We start from the raw sequence: 15,046 nt of genomic DNA, 5'->3' as shown, positions 1-15,046 counted from the left end.
TTGGCCAAAACCAACTCTATTGTATTTTAGCATGAGTCACCTGTGTGTACACGTTATAATGATAACGTTTTACGCATAATACAGCGCTCGATGTGAGCTGAATTTTGTATTTCGCGTATAATTACATCAATTGTTATAGTTGGAAAATCATCTCTGCCCACATCAACATGTTTCCATATCTTGCCACGCCCACAAACCGCACAAAACTGTCAGGGCCACACTTTTAAAAAGAACCTTTAAATGTTTCTGGCGCAATTCTCTAAATATCTGCATTCAAATTTAGAAATTAATTTTTTTGTCATTTTTCTGGTGTATGATGTTGTAGAAATTCAAAGAAATTAAAAAATGTCTCAAGGCTGAAGTTCGAAACTCCATAACTCAACTTATGTTAATCGGATTTTGAAGTGGCATACCTCTAAATGTTTCTGGCGCAATTCTCTATACATCTGCATTCAAATTTAGAAAATTTTTTTTTTCAACTTTTTTTGTAATTTTTCTGGTGTATGATGTTGTAGAAATTCAAAGAAATTAATAAATGTCTCAAGGCTGAAGTTCGAAACTCCATAACTCAACTTATGTTAATCGGATTTTGAAGTGGCATACCTCTAAATGTTTCTGGCGGAATTCTCTATAAATCTGCATTCAAATTTAGAAATTAATTTTTTTGGAATTTTTTTGTCATTTTTCTGGTGTATGATTTTGTAGAAATTTAAAGAAATTAAAAAATGTCTCAAGGCTGAAGTTCGAAACTCCATAACTCAACTTATGTTAATCGGATTTTGAAGTGGCATACCTCTAAATGTTTCTGGCGCAATTCTCTATAAATCTGCATTCAAATTTAGAAAATTTTTTTTTTCAACTTTTTTTGTACTTTTTTTGATGTTATGATGTTGCACAAATTCAAAACATTAAAAAAATGCCCCAAGGGTGAAGTTCGAAACTCCATAACTCAACTTATCTTTATCGGATTTTGAAGTGGTATACCTCTAAATGTTTCTGGCGCAATTCTCTAAAAAACTGCATTCAAATTTAGAAATTAATTTTTTTTTTAATTTTTTGTACTTTTTTTGATGTTATGATGTTGCACAAATTCAAAACATTAAAAAAATGTCCCAAGGCTGAAGTTCGAAACTCCATAACTCAACTTATCTTTATCGGATTTTGAAGTGGTATACCTCTAAATGTTTCTGGCGCAATTCTCTAAAAAACTGCATTCAAATTTAGAAATTTTTTTTTGTCAACCTTTTTTTGTAATTTTTCTGGTGTATTCTTGTAGAAATTCAAAGAAATTAAAAAATGTCTCAAGGCTGAAGTTCGAAACTCCATAACTCAACTTATGTTAATCGGATTTTGAAGTGGCATACCTCTAAATGTTTCTGGCGGAATTCTCTATAAATCTGCATTCAAATTTAGAAATTAATTTTTTTGGAATTTTTTTGTCATTTTTCTGGTGTATGATTTTGTAGAAATTTAAAGAAATTAAAAAATGTCTCAAGGCTGAAGTTCGAAACTCCATAACTCAACTTATGTTAATCGGATTTTGAAGTGGCATACCTCTAAATGTTTCTGGCGCAATTCTCTATAAATCTGCATTCAAATTTAGAAAATTTTTTTTTTCAACTTTTTTTGTACTTTTTTTGATGTTATGATGTTGCACAAATTCAAAACATTAAAAAAATGTCTCAAGGCTGAAGTTCTAAACTCCATAACTCAACTTATGTTAATCGGATTTTGAAGTGGTATACCTCTAAATGTTTCTGGCGCAATTCTCTAAAAAACTGCATTCAAATTTAGAAATTTTTTTTTGTCAACTTTTTTTGTAATTTTTCTGGTGTTGTTTTGTCTGGTGTTTTTTTATGATGTTGTAGAAATTCAAAGAAATTAAAAAATGTCTCAAGGCTGAAGTTCGAAACTCCATAACTCAACTTATGTTAATCGGATTTTGAAGTGGCATACCTCTAAATGTTTCTGGCGGAATTCTCTATAAATCTGCATTCAAATTTAGAAATTAATTTTTTTGGAATTTTTTTGTCATTTTTCTGGTGTATGATTTTGTAGAAATTTAAAGAAATTAAAAAATGTCTCAAGGCTGAAGTTCGAAACTCCATAACTCAACTTATGTTAATCGGATTTTGAAGTGGCATACCTCTAAATGTTTCTGGCGCAATTCTCTATACATCTGCATTCAAATTTAGAAATTTTTTTTTTTCAACTTTTTTTGTAATTTTTCTGGTGTATGATGTTGTAGAAATTCAAAGAAATTAAAAAATGTCTCAAGGCTGAAGTTCTAAACTCCATAACTCAACTTATGTTAATCGGATTTTGAAGTGGCATACCTCTAAATGTTTCTGGCGGAATTCTCTATAAATCTGCATTCAAATTTAGAAATTAATTTTTTTGGAATTTTTTTGTCATTTTTCTGGTGTATGATTTTGTAGAAATTCAAAGAAATTAAAAAATGTGCCAAGGCTGAAGTTCTAAACTCCATAACTCAACTTATGTTAATCGGATTTTGAAGTGGCATACCTCTAAATGTTTCTGGCGCAATTCTCTAAAAAACTGCATTCAAATTTAGAAATTAATTTTTTTGGAATTTTTTTGTCATTTTTCTGGTGTATGATGTTGTAGAAATTCAAAGAAATTAAAAAATGTGCCAAGACTGAAGTTCTAAACTCCATAACTCAACTAATCCTAATCGGATTTTGAAGTGGCATACCTCTAAATGTTTCTGGCGCAATTCTCTAAAAAACTGCATTCAAATTTAGAAATTTATTTTTTTTGAATTTTTTTGGACTTTTTTTGATGTTATGATGTACAAACTCAAAAAATGTTTCAAGGCTGAAGTGCGAAACTCCATAACTCAACTAATCTTAATCGGATTTTGAAGTGGTATAGCTCTAAAAGTTTCTGGCGCAATTCTCTACAAAACTGCATTCAAATTTAGAAATTTATTTTTTTTGAATTTTTTTGTAATGTTTTTATGGTGGCAATTATGGTATTGCCCATAAACCACAAACAAATTTTTTTATTGTTTTTTTCATTTTATTTTTTATTTCCCCCACTTTTTACCGATTTTCCAGAAAATTTTGAAATTTCTCGTTTGCACTTCCACTAGCTGAGTAATTGGTATCAGATAGTCGGGGAACTCGACTATAGCTTTCTTTCTTGTTTTATCTTTGTTTATTAATGAGTACATGTGTAAATCCTAAGTGAAATCGAATAAGCTGATCTAAAATCGGTTTGGATCATTACTCAACGGTGATGATTTCATAGGTGAAATCGTGACGATCGCGATATAGATTGCAGTAACTATTCAGGGTGAAAAGAGCATCCAAAGCGCTTGGCATATCAAAAACTAAGCGGTTTTTCCCACGCCTCACTACCTTTATGCTATCAACAAGTTCCGGAAGATTTAGTTCCCCGCCTAGCTGCTTTTTTAAGCTCTGAAGAGGATCCTCTACTTTCTGGTAGCTGATGAAGATCAGACGAGCTTTTCCGGAAGAGTCTTCCACACGAATGTCACTGCATTTGGATAATTTCAAGTCTCTCGACTGGGATGAGTGCCCATTGGTGAACTGCTGCCAAGGGGGAATGACGTGCTCATCTTCGGTGGGAAACACAAAGTCATTTACATAGGCCTTTACCCTGGGATCTGCGATTCGGAACAAGTTTTATTTAATCGGCAATTATGCGGATTATGTCTACTTACCAGCGAAAGAAGTGCCAAGGGTAAAAAAAGCACCCATGCACAGAAATCCCAATATTTGCAGTTTCCTCATTGCGACAGCAACCTGTTTGCGAGCCGAGATTCCAAGTGCTACTGATGTTTTCTAGTTTCGATCTCAGGTTTTCAAGGGAGCTTTCGTGGCGAGACACTCAATTAATTAGTGGATTCTCTTAAGAGTTGGCTGATCGATTGATTCACTCACTCTTATTCAAAGGTGCCAATTGACTTAGTGACGTGTTGCTGGCATTGTGTAAAGCATTACGAAACAGACACTACTTTACTTGACAAAAAAGCAACTTTCTGACATCACAAATGCTTTTCGTGTTTTATGGCCTTCTAAACTTTTAGAACATAACCCGTGCCATGTGCGCCTGTGGACGGGTGTATCTCGCATTGTGCATGGAATCTGTATTCTTTTTGGGAAAGGGGGCGAAATTGAATTGTCGTGTGCAGCGAAGGACCTTTGTGACATGAGCAGCAGGTCCTGGCTGTGTAGCCATCGACTTGAAACCCTGCCAGCCATTAGTGAGATTAAAACTATGGCTGAAGCCGGGGTGGAGCAAAAGGCTCAGGAGGGCGCAATGTCGCATGGCAGGCTTTGGATTTGGCTTGGCTTTGTTTCGGCTCGAACAATGGGCGTATCTCTCGGAGTGACGCAATGCGTACATTGTCCTTCGAAGGACAATTGCTGGAGGGGGCGAGGGGCGGTGGTTGGGAAAAAAGATATACCGCTCAGTAATGCAAACATGCATAACAATCCAGTTGACACAAATGCAGCCCGTCCATGGAAACTATTCGTTCTAATCCAGAGTCACCGCCATTGTTCGCTTGGCAACCATTCAGAACTCATTCCCGATGGCCTGCAGAGCAATTTGTTTAATGCCGATGGCGCATCGAATAAAGGATCCTCCGACCAGCGCAGAATCCCCTGACAGGACTGTAATTGACAGCTGATTATGCAATTCATTTGACGTGCACTCATTGCACTCGCACTGCATTCCAGCAAACTGCAATTAATCATTTCCACGGGCGCGGACAGCAAATTTTAAGCTCCAGCCTGCCGGCTACCACATCTGTCCAGATAATTAACCCATTAAGCTGATGCCAGTTTGCGTTCAAGCGCTAACAACCTCACAGTGAAGCCCGCCACGATTATGCTAAAGGCCATAAATTATGCATTTAATTTTTAGTCTTTTTAAACGAGCATTCCATGTAACATGTTACACTTTGAACTAGACTCCATGGAAGTCTTCTAATTTGAAGGGAAAATATTTCATAAATTGCAAAATATTCTTCATTTATTTGTCATTGCTTTCTTCAGCTAAATGTGGTCCATTTCAGGACCTGTAATTAAATTTGCGGCTAAACTCTTTCAACCAACCGCAAAAAAGCGTGTTTGAACACCAGGCTCTTGGAAGACTCCTTTATTGTGGTGACCGGAAAAGTTGGCAGTGACTACAGCTACAGTCCGGGCCAACAAAATAGCAGCTGCTGTCAAAGGGGAGAGCAAAAGATACTATTTTATGTGTCTTGAATTATTTTTACAGCCAGGTAGCCAGTGAGTTGAGTGCAGCTGTGTGCCAAGACTTTTCATTAAATTTCTAGGCTCCTTTGTTGTGGTTTCCTACCGAGACTGCTTTTCACGTCTGTACTTACAGGTTTTCATTTTGATTTTGGAAGAGATGCTTATGAGTTATGCCGCAAAACCTGAGGCGTTCGCTTGGCTGAAAAACTTGGCAATTTGGCAGCGAGCGAGTGGAATACGCAAAACAATCGAACGGCTCCCAAATCTCAAGACAAACCGTCAAACTCAGCGGAGAGCGCCCAATAAATCCTAGAGCAATAAAGGACATGGAGGGGCATCGGTTGGGGAAAAAGTGGAGCGGCTGCATTGTTTGCTCGGCAATATGGTCGCAGCAGTTATATTAAATTCCTACAAAGGCTTCGTCTTTCTTCTCCTTGGCTGCTTGGCGGGCCAGCTGAAAGGCAATAAAAATCATTTAACAAAGTCAAACAACAATAAAAATTAAACTTTGCCGTCAACGCAGCAAAAGGAACGAGGCGGCAGTCGAGCGTAAAAATACGCCAAAGTACACAGCAGTGGGGCGAAATTAAATAATAAATATAAATATAGCGCGCAGGATGCGAAATGCGAAAGGCGAGATTTGAGTAGGCGAAACTTTTCGCAAATTAATTTTCAAATCTCTGCGCCCGGCTCATGTGTGTGTGGCTGTCACTGGGCCAGCCAGGACACTGGGTGTCTCTGGATCCAGGACATGGCGATTTATTATGTCATGCCTCGTCAGCCAGGGAAGGATGAAGCCGAAGGACGAAGGACGAAGGGGAGGGCATCATCATAAATCAATCCATTTGATGAGCAACACTTGGGGAGTGGGGCTGGGTGAATTTAATTACACTTAAGCAGCAGGACGAGCTGCTCCGGATCCATCCGGAATCGTCACACATCTGACTTGACCCCGTTTTCCATTCCCCCGCATCCTGCTGCACCTCCCGTACCTCCCGTACCTTCGGTACCGACATCGATCTAACCACCTCGATTCGATGCCGTCCGTATTCAATGCAATATTCCTAAGTGCTTCTCGGCCTTTTCGTGACTTGACAAAAGCTAGGGAAACGTTTGCCTTTGTCGTTAGCCCTATTGGTTTTGATTTGAAAGGCGCCCCTCGACCCGATGGCCATGTATTACAATTTACAGATACCCGTTTGTATGTTGGCTTATGAAATGCGAACTGGCTTTTACCGGCTTGCTGCCTAATGCAGACTCTCCAATTAATTGATATCAGAAAACTAGTGCAGAAAAGGTCGTTGCACAAAAATAAATCATATGAAAAACAAGCAAGCTATTGTATGCCTTATCAAAAATCTCCCTATTGCTAATTCTTCAAACTCGCCACTTCGAAATCGCTGTGCCATGCAGTCCATCAACGTTTTCGCATATTTGCAATCATTTTAGCGTAATCGCAGAGCCAATCAAGGAGCTAGAAACGCATTCAGCAGAAATGGAAATTGCCAAGTCGCAGGAAAAGCCACATGAACTATGCATTCCAGTTTCTGCACCTGCAGATGAAACATGTGGAATGCAAACGAGTTTTTTCATCACGCACACCCAACATTTTCGGGTCGCACTCCGTGCAATTACATTTTTAGAGGAAGTGAATACTTCGCCAAGGGAAACAGTCATTTGCTGGGGAGGGGGTGAAGGGGAATGGGGGTGACGTCGATGTGAAAGCACCAAGTTTGTCATGCGAAAATCATACAAACTCGCTGCTCGTGTGCTCGCGAAAGTAATTGAGGCGGAAATCCCTAATTGGCACCTTCAACTTGGGGCGACGATGGCAGAAAAGAAATCATCAGATTCAGGAGCAGCGCCAGATGAAGGAGAAACGAAAGATGGAAACTTGCATCTGGAGTGGGCGTGGAAGAGCGGGGAAAAGCCGGCACACGTAGTGCCATGCAAATGGGAAAACTTTGCTCATCAGCGCTCACAAATTGAGTGAAATTATCAGTTCAAGTGAAATTTACACTTGCTTGTTGTCGCCTCGCAGCGGCACTCTGAAAAGATTTCCCAACCAATTTGAATATATTTGATAGGAGTTTGAGGTCCAAGAAATATGTAAATATTTTTAGCTAAATTATTTCTTGGTAGAAACCAATTTTCAGAAACTAATGAAAAGCAAACCCAGGTACAAAATTATTGCATTTCTTCGAATTGAAGTTCGATTTGCACACCCATTTTTCCAGTGTGTCGAGCTTTTCCCCCGAATTTTTCCGCACCAGCTGTAGTATGCAAATGTGCCCCACTTTTCCCCCCAGAGTTCTAATTCCGCTTAGCTGCAAATCCAATTAAACATGCAGCCAGAGCATTGCCAAAAAATAAATAAGGGAAACATGTGTGCGATACTTTCGCACTTTTCGCAGATGCAGGCATCTGGCAGCCGCGTTCCCAGGCAGATTAATGGCCAAGGAGCTGGGTGCCAAGAGCGGCGACATCTGCTAAATGGTAACCACATCCTGCCAAGATCCGGCGCCTCCGCCCAAAAACCAACCAAGTGGCTGCACACATGGCCTCCATAACTCGGCCCACTTGATAGAGACGGTTATGGCCGCACTTTATGGTCCTCTAATGGGTTAAGTAATGGTTATGAGTAGCGAAAAGTGGGCAAAAAGATATATAAGTACATGCGAGTATTTGCGGCAAGAATTATGAGATTATAAAAAATTGAAATGATATTACTTTGAGTCTGTTTGTTTGATTGAATACTTTAAGCAAGTTTGGTATTGAAATGTGCGAAACCATAAAGGAGCAGTCTTCTTCTAGCCACATCAATCAGCAATTATATCGCATATTTGCCAGCTCGTGCTCTGCATTTTCCAGCCAGGCCACAAGCTGTGGAACACTCATGATGCCGGGAATCGCAAGGGGCGAAATCAAAGTTCATTATTGCTGCAGTTGTGGGGCTCTAGGCTCTCCATCTCTCCGACGTAGGGCTCTCCATCCATCCGTCGTATCCACATGGCGTATACGCAATATAAATACGTAATTGCATGAAACACCACGGAAAACGGGCAGAGCCATTGATCAACCGGCAGTCAGCCGAGAGATGAAAGCCGAGTCCCGAAAACCAAAGGCATCGAGGCACAAAAGAGCAAGGCAGCAAAGCAGCAAAGGAAGCAGGAGGAAGCAGGAGGAAGCAGGAGGAGTTGGTGGTTTCCACCAGGGCAGAAGAGCTCATCAACTAAATGCAAAGTTCTTCCAGGCAGCCTGTAGAACAAGTATAATTGACGACGACATGGCGATGGATAATGAGGGGACTCCCCATCCTGCACACACGCAGGATATGACAGCGAAAGGCAGACGCCTCCTTGCAGCACTATAATCCTGCGGAAACACTTGAAAATGATGGATGAAAATTATCGCTTTCTGCAACGCATGCAAATGCGCAAAATTACTTTCACATGATTAATGCTCCACCGGAGCCGTAGCCGGAGCCGGAGGGCAGAGGCTGCTCCAACTCCGTCTCCAGCTCAAGCTGCAGCTCCACCATCATCATCACTCCATAATTAATCGCGCCAAGTCGAAAAGCGGGAAAAGAAAGCGAGCAGACAATGGCTGAACTTCATTTGAAATTCATATTTTAAGTATTCGTCAGTCAATTAGAGAGCCAAGGACCCTGACACCAAATTTGCATTCAGCCGTGAAATTATCAAATTAATAGTCCGCCCCCGAGAAGGGGCGTGGCCCATCCCCATCCCTATGCCCACCGTCTTTCGCAATAACTGTCAACTCAAACTCAAGAACTTTTCCACGCCGCACATTTCGGCAAGTTGTCAAGCCAGAGATACGAAAGTTCCCCGGTCCAACAATGCCAATTTGATGGGGGGAATTTTGAAATATTTATACACACTCAAACACACAGACACCCAGACTCCCAGGCACTGCAGAGGTGTGCTGGCAAAGTTGCCGGCCAAATTTGTTAATTGGGAGCCGAAAGTTTATCTATGAAAATGCTAAAGACGCCCACTTGCAGTGCGGAAAGTGCCAAAATGTATAATAATGGGGTAAAAAATGAGATTAGTCCGTATCCCAACTTGAATGATCAAAGTTTTTAGGCATTTCGGTACAACTCATTACGCAGTTGAATGATTAACATTTTAATTTAAACAGTCCTACCTTCCCGCGATCAGAACTGGCATCAAACTATAGATCACGAAGATCCTAAACAACAAAGTTAAATAATAAATAATGGCTCGAAATAAGCCATCTTAAATCAGCCAAAGCATATTCAAATCGTTCGGAAGCCATTAAAGAGATAAGCGAGCATTGCAAAATGATATCAGCTAACTCGTAACAATTTTCATTGTCATTTTCAATTGAGAGAGAGGAGCCAAGAGGAGCTGGCAAACAACAATGGGAACTGTTATCAAATAGGACAGATGATGCAAACGTGAGTGGGGGCGTCCGTACACATAGCTACACATATATAAGCATACATACGTCCAATATTCTGGTCCATTTGGGCCGGGCCACTATCGAAATTTGAATGCTTAGTGTACCGGGAGACAAGCATCCTCGAACATTGAAATAAACCGATAAAAACGACAGATGAGCCCGGCATTTCGCCCACAATGCATGGCAGGCAATCGAATGTGGTTGCGAAATAGTCGGGTACCCCCTTTCTGTTTGGGGCCCAGATCCGCCCTCGAATTCTTACAACAACCGGGGGATGCCCCACCCCAACCGCCCATGCAAATCTCGAGCACTTGAGGCTGGCCCCCAGATTGTCCCTTCTTCCTTTTTGGGCACGTGGTCTGACCACTTGGCTGCTCTTCCATGCTCCAGCTTTAAGGTTTCCTTGTCCTTTCCAACTTCAAATAGTTCATTATTTCATAGCAACAAGAAAAGGAGTAGAAAATTAAGTCGAAAACAATATTTTTAAATTTGTATTTCAACTTTATTTTTTCCTTCGCTATTCAGTCTGGAAGGGTATTCAGAGTGCGCCTACGCTGGGCAGTTTCTCTATTTGTTAGCTTCGATGAATATATAGAGATTCTGCCGACTTTGGATTGTGGTGTGTAAGAGGTTTAAGATTGGTGCGTAAGGAATGTAGTTTGTCCCATATAAATACAATTTCGCAATGTGCATAACATATAGGAAAAAGGAAAATTTGGAGACAAAAAGAATGGGCGAAAAACTTAAATTCTATCATACTTTTTTTGATTGCTGTTGGGTTGCTTGAAATAGACACTCAGTGTATAATAAAGTATCAAGTAATAAAAATACACCCTTATTTTGGGAAAGTATTTAACTGCTAACGGGCAAAATTGGAAACACTTCAAACTCGAAAAAATTCGCAGCAGCTGCTATTCAAATATGGCGCGCTGAAAAGCTCACCAATAAAATAGAGTGGCAGCACTGTCGCGCAGGGTGGCAGCCTTAGTCCAGTCAACAAATTCCAGCAGTGTGGCAACTCCGCCTGCTGGTTATACTGAGCAGTATAAATTCGCTGTGCAACACCCTTATTTTGAGAAAGTATTTAACTGCTAACGGGCAAAATTGGACACTTCAAACTCGAAAAAATTCGCAGCAGCTGCTATTCAAATTTGGCGCGCTGGAAAAGCTCACCAATAAAATAGAGTGGCAGCACTGTCGCGCAGGGTGGCAGCCTTAGTCCAGTCAACAAATTCCAGCAGTGTGGCAACTCCGCCTGCTGGCTATACTGAGCAGTATAAATTCGCTGTGAACACTGGCGCATTGCAAAAATAATTTCGGTGCTCGCGTCAACCAGAAAAAGCCGAAAAGAACGGCCTTAATGTGCGTGGATTAATCGCCAGCCGAGTGGAACGCGATCTGAGGTACCCAGCACACACACACAACCAGAATGGAGGCCCTAATCCCGGTCATCAACAAGCTGCAGGACGTTTTCAACACGGTGGGCTCCGACTCGATCCAGTTGCCCCAAATTGTTGTTCTCGGCAGTCAGGTAAATGCGAAGTGTAAAGTGCGAGAAATCCGCACCCCAAATCCATAAAGCCCCGATTTCCGCAAAAGGAGTGGCGCCCGAGAACCGGAATATTGCGCAGCTAGCTGAGAACCCAACTCTTTTGGTTTTCCAGTGCCTGCAAAATTATATAACTGAGTGCGCTTGCCGGCATTTTAGTTGTGTTTTTAGCTTGCATCATTATTTTGGGCGCCTTTCGGTATTCGAGGCGTCCCCATTGTTTATATAATTATTTTTGGCAGTGCTCGCCGCCCCCATGGAAAATCAATATCCCCCTGTATTATACAAAAACGAGAAAAAACAGCTGCTGATGTGACACATTCCCCCACGAACACACTGCAAAAAACAAACATACACATGTGCGACTTCAATAGTTTTGTCTGTATGTATGCGTGTTTCGATCGCGGGCTTAATTGCACTTTGATTCACGCTCTGGAATTAATTCTGCATGACTAAACTCATTGATACCGAGTACAGTGGGGCCCCAATAAGCTGAATCTGTGCACTGGACTGCCTCACAAGACTAATTGGTATATTTGTGGGTAACTTCCCTAGTCAAAGAAAGTTTCAGAGAATTGCTTCCATTGACAGATAACAATAGTTAATCTGGGGGTTTCCAAGTGTTTCCTTGCTGCAAACGCTTGGGAGCTCCCTTATCAGGTCATCGTCGTTTATCAGTCGTCGCTTTAACTCCACGTAATACTACCCCTGTTTCCAGAGCTCCGGCAAGAGTTCGGTGATTGAGAGCGTGGTGGGACGATCCTTTCTGCCCCGAGGCACTGGCATTGTGACCCGTCGCCCACTGGTGCTGCAGCTGATCTACAGCCCACTCGACGATCGCGAGAATCGCTCGGCGGAAAATGGTGAGTGGGGATATAAGAACTTCGAGAATTCCAATGGCTAAACAACATACCTCTTAGGTACGTCCAATGCCGAGGAGTGGGGCCGCTTCCTGCACTCCAAAAAGTGCTTCACAGACTTTGACGACATCCGCAAGGAGATCGAGAACGAAACGGAGCGGGCGGCGGGCAGCAACAAGGGCATCTGCCCGGAGCCCATCAACCTGAAGATATTCTCCACGCACGTGGTCAACCTAACGCTGGTGGATCTGCCCGGCATCACCAAGGTGCCGGTGGGCGATCAGCCGGAGGATATCGAGGCGCAGATCAAAGACTTGGTGCTCAAGTACATTGAGAACCCCAACTCCATCATTTTGGCTGTGACCGCCGCCAACACGGACATGGCCACCAGTGAGGCACTTAAGCTGGCCAAGGACGTGGACCCCGATGGCCGACGCACTCTGGCCGTGGTCACGAAACTCGATCTCATGGACGCCGGCACCGATGCCATCGACATTCTGTGCGGCCGGGTCATACCCGTCAAGCTGGGCATCATCGGCGTGATGAATCGCTCGCAGCAGGACATCATGGACCAAAAGCACATCGACGATCAGATGAAGGACGAGGCGGCCTTCCTGCAGCGCAAGTATCCCACTCTGGCCACCCGGAACGGCACGCCCTACTTGGCCAAAACCCTAAACCGGCTCCTGATGCACCACATCCGGGACTGCCTGCCAGATCTTAAGGTGAGTCCAGAATAAGTCCTGCATGTCAATTTCCATAACTATCGCAGAATGTCAGTCTCAAACTTCAAAGTATACAATTATTAAAATCTAAAAAATATTCTCTCTTTATCAAAACTTAAACTTTTGAAAATGTAGAAAAATTAGTAATTGTGCTACTACTGAGCAACCTATTTATATTTTTCTATGATAAAGCAATAGCTGATTAAAGCAGATAAGGTTGTATTAGCATTCTGGATTCCAGAAAATGACTTCCCGTATTCTTGCAGACTCGCGTCAACATCATGGCCACGCAATTCCAATCGCTGCTGAACTCCTATGGCGAGGATGTCTCCGACAAGAGCCGGACACTGCTGCAGATCATCACGAAGTTCTCCAGCGCCTACTGCTGCACCATCGAGGGCACGGCCAGGAATATCGAGACCACCGAGCTGTGCGGCGGCGCCCGAATGGGCTACATTTTCCACGAGACATTTGGCCGCACGCTGGACTCCATTCACCCGCTGGCGGGTCTCAGCAAAATGGACATTCTCACAGCCATCCGGAATGCCACCGGTCCACGCCCGGCGCTGTTCGTTCCGGAGGTCTCATTCGAGCTGCTGGTGAAGCGACAGATTCGCCGCCTGGAGGAGCCCTCCCTGCGTTGCGTGGAACTCATTCACGAGGAGATGCAGCGCATTGTTCAGCATTGTGGCAACGAAGTGCAGCAGGAGATGTTGCGGTATGTGGACTAATGATAACTGAATGCCACTTCTTTTCACCCATTTCCCCTGCAGCTTTCCCAAACTGCACGAGAAGATTGTGGACGTGGTCACCCAGCTGCTGCGTCGCCGTCTGCCGCACACCAACGTTATGGTGGAGAACATTGTGGCCATCGAGCTGGCCTACATCAACACCAAGCATCCCGATTTCCACAAGGATGCCGCCTTGGTGCCCAGTCTGCTGAAAACGGACAGCGATCCCTACTCACAGATAAATCTGGGCCAGCGGCGGGCCAACACACCCCGCAACCACATGTCGCCTCAGATTTCAGCGCATAGTGCAGCCTCACAGCAGTCGCAGCAGCCGCCGCAGCCGAATAACACACAGCAGCAAGTGCATGAGCAGGTGCCACCATATTCTGCTTTTATATACGCAAAGTATCTAACCCATTTTCGTTTTACGCTCTAGAACCACGTCGGCGAGAACTCAACGCCCTCGATGGCCAGCACTTGGCTGTCAAACATTTTGCCACCGGCACCAACGCGTCCGGACAGCATTGAAAACTCGACCAACAACACGCCGGTTCACAATAACATTATGAGTCCAGTAAAGCCGGTCAATCTGCTGCCCGATGTGCCGGCCAACCACAATCCACGTCGCCTGACTGACAAGGAGCAGAAGGATTGCGATGTCATCGGTGGGTTGTAGTCAACTCGAGCAACTTAAGGACCTAACTCAAACTGACTTTTGATTTTTAGAACACCTGATCAAATCGTATTTCTACATCGTGCGCAAATCCATACAAGACTCGGTACCAAAGGCCATCATGCATTTCTTGGTTAACTACGTTAAGGACAACTTGCAGAGCGAACTTGTTACCCATCTGTATAAATCGGATAAAGCTGAAACGCTACTCAACGAGTCCGATCACATTGCAGTGCGCCGAAAAGAGGCGGCGGATATGTTGCAGGTGAGTTTGGCAAGCTCATATTCAGCCAGATATAGCTTTAACTTACTTACGATTTCAGGCACTGACGCGGGCGAATCACATCATCAGCGAAATCCGCGAGACCCACATGTGGTAGGCTGGTCAGCGATTGGAGCAACCCGTTTTGACTTAATAATCCCCGCATATAAGCAACAAAAAAACTATTTATTGAAGACGCGTTTGAAGAAAGCGAACTCCTTTGTTAAATGTTTCCCCAACCGAGCACTGAAATATCATCAAATTGCATGCGACCCTCAAATTTCTGGGCCTTTCATTTAGCCTACTAGCATTTCTATTCGCCCGGCATTTGTCTATCATCGAGCCTCGCCGCTTTTTAAATTAATAAGAAGTTGGGGATGCCGTGATTGGTTCGATTAGGTTACTCAAAGCACTTATTACACATTGAATAGTCAAATAAAGCAGAAAAGGTTGATTCAAACATAGTAGATGTGTTTTCTATGTCATACGTATAATAATATAGCAATGGCAGCTAGAAGTTTACTAAGGCAACATAAACGTAGTCATGT

The 15,046-nt window shown here is 42.8% G+C and overlaps 2 protein-coding genes across 2 annotated transcripts; one reads left to right on the top strand and one right to left on the bottom strand.

The window, feature by feature from the left end:
- Positions 1 to 3,110: 3,110 nt before the first annotated feature.
- LOC6542257 lies at positions 3,111 to 3,817 on the bottom strand. Its single transcript, XM_001968400.3, has 2 exons — positions 3,710 to 3,817; positions 3,111 to 3,652 (listed from the first exon to the last, which is right to left on the bottom strand). Exons 1-2 carry the CDS (start codon positions 3,777 to 3,779, stop codon positions 3,249 to 3,251), a joined length of 474 nt encoding a protein of 157 aa, XP_001968436.2. The 5' UTR covers positions 3,780 to 3,817; the 3' UTR covers positions 3,111 to 3,248.
- Positions 3,818 to 10,938: 7,121 nt separating this feature from the next.
- On the top strand, positions 10,939 to 14,962 carry LOC6542274 (dynamin-1-like protein). Its single transcript, XM_001968399.3, has 8 exons — positions 10,939 to 11,229; positions 11,966 to 12,110; positions 12,168 to 12,832; positions 13,099 to 13,550; positions 13,606 to 13,936; positions 14,000 to 14,228; positions 14,290 to 14,501; positions 14,560 to 14,962. Exons 1-8 carry the CDS (start codon positions 11,128 to 11,130, stop codon positions 14,614 to 14,616), a joined length of 2,193 nt encoding a protein of 730 aa, XP_001968435.1. The 5' UTR covers positions 10,939 to 11,127; the 3' UTR covers positions 14,617 to 14,962.
- Positions 14,963 to 15,046: the final 84 nt, after the last annotated feature.

This window comes from Drosophila erecta, unplaced genomic scaffold, assembly GCF_003286155.1.
Source record: "Drosophila erecta strain 14021-0224.00,06,07 unplaced genomic scaffold, DereRS2 tig00000055-arrow-pilon, whole genome shotgun sequence".
Taxonomy (NCBI): domain Eukaryota; kingdom Metazoa; phylum Arthropoda; class Insecta; order Diptera; family Drosophilidae; genus Drosophila; species Drosophila erecta.
The sequence above is the reverse complement of the archived record's forward strand: the minus strand, read 5'-3'. Positions and strand labels throughout refer to the sequence as shown.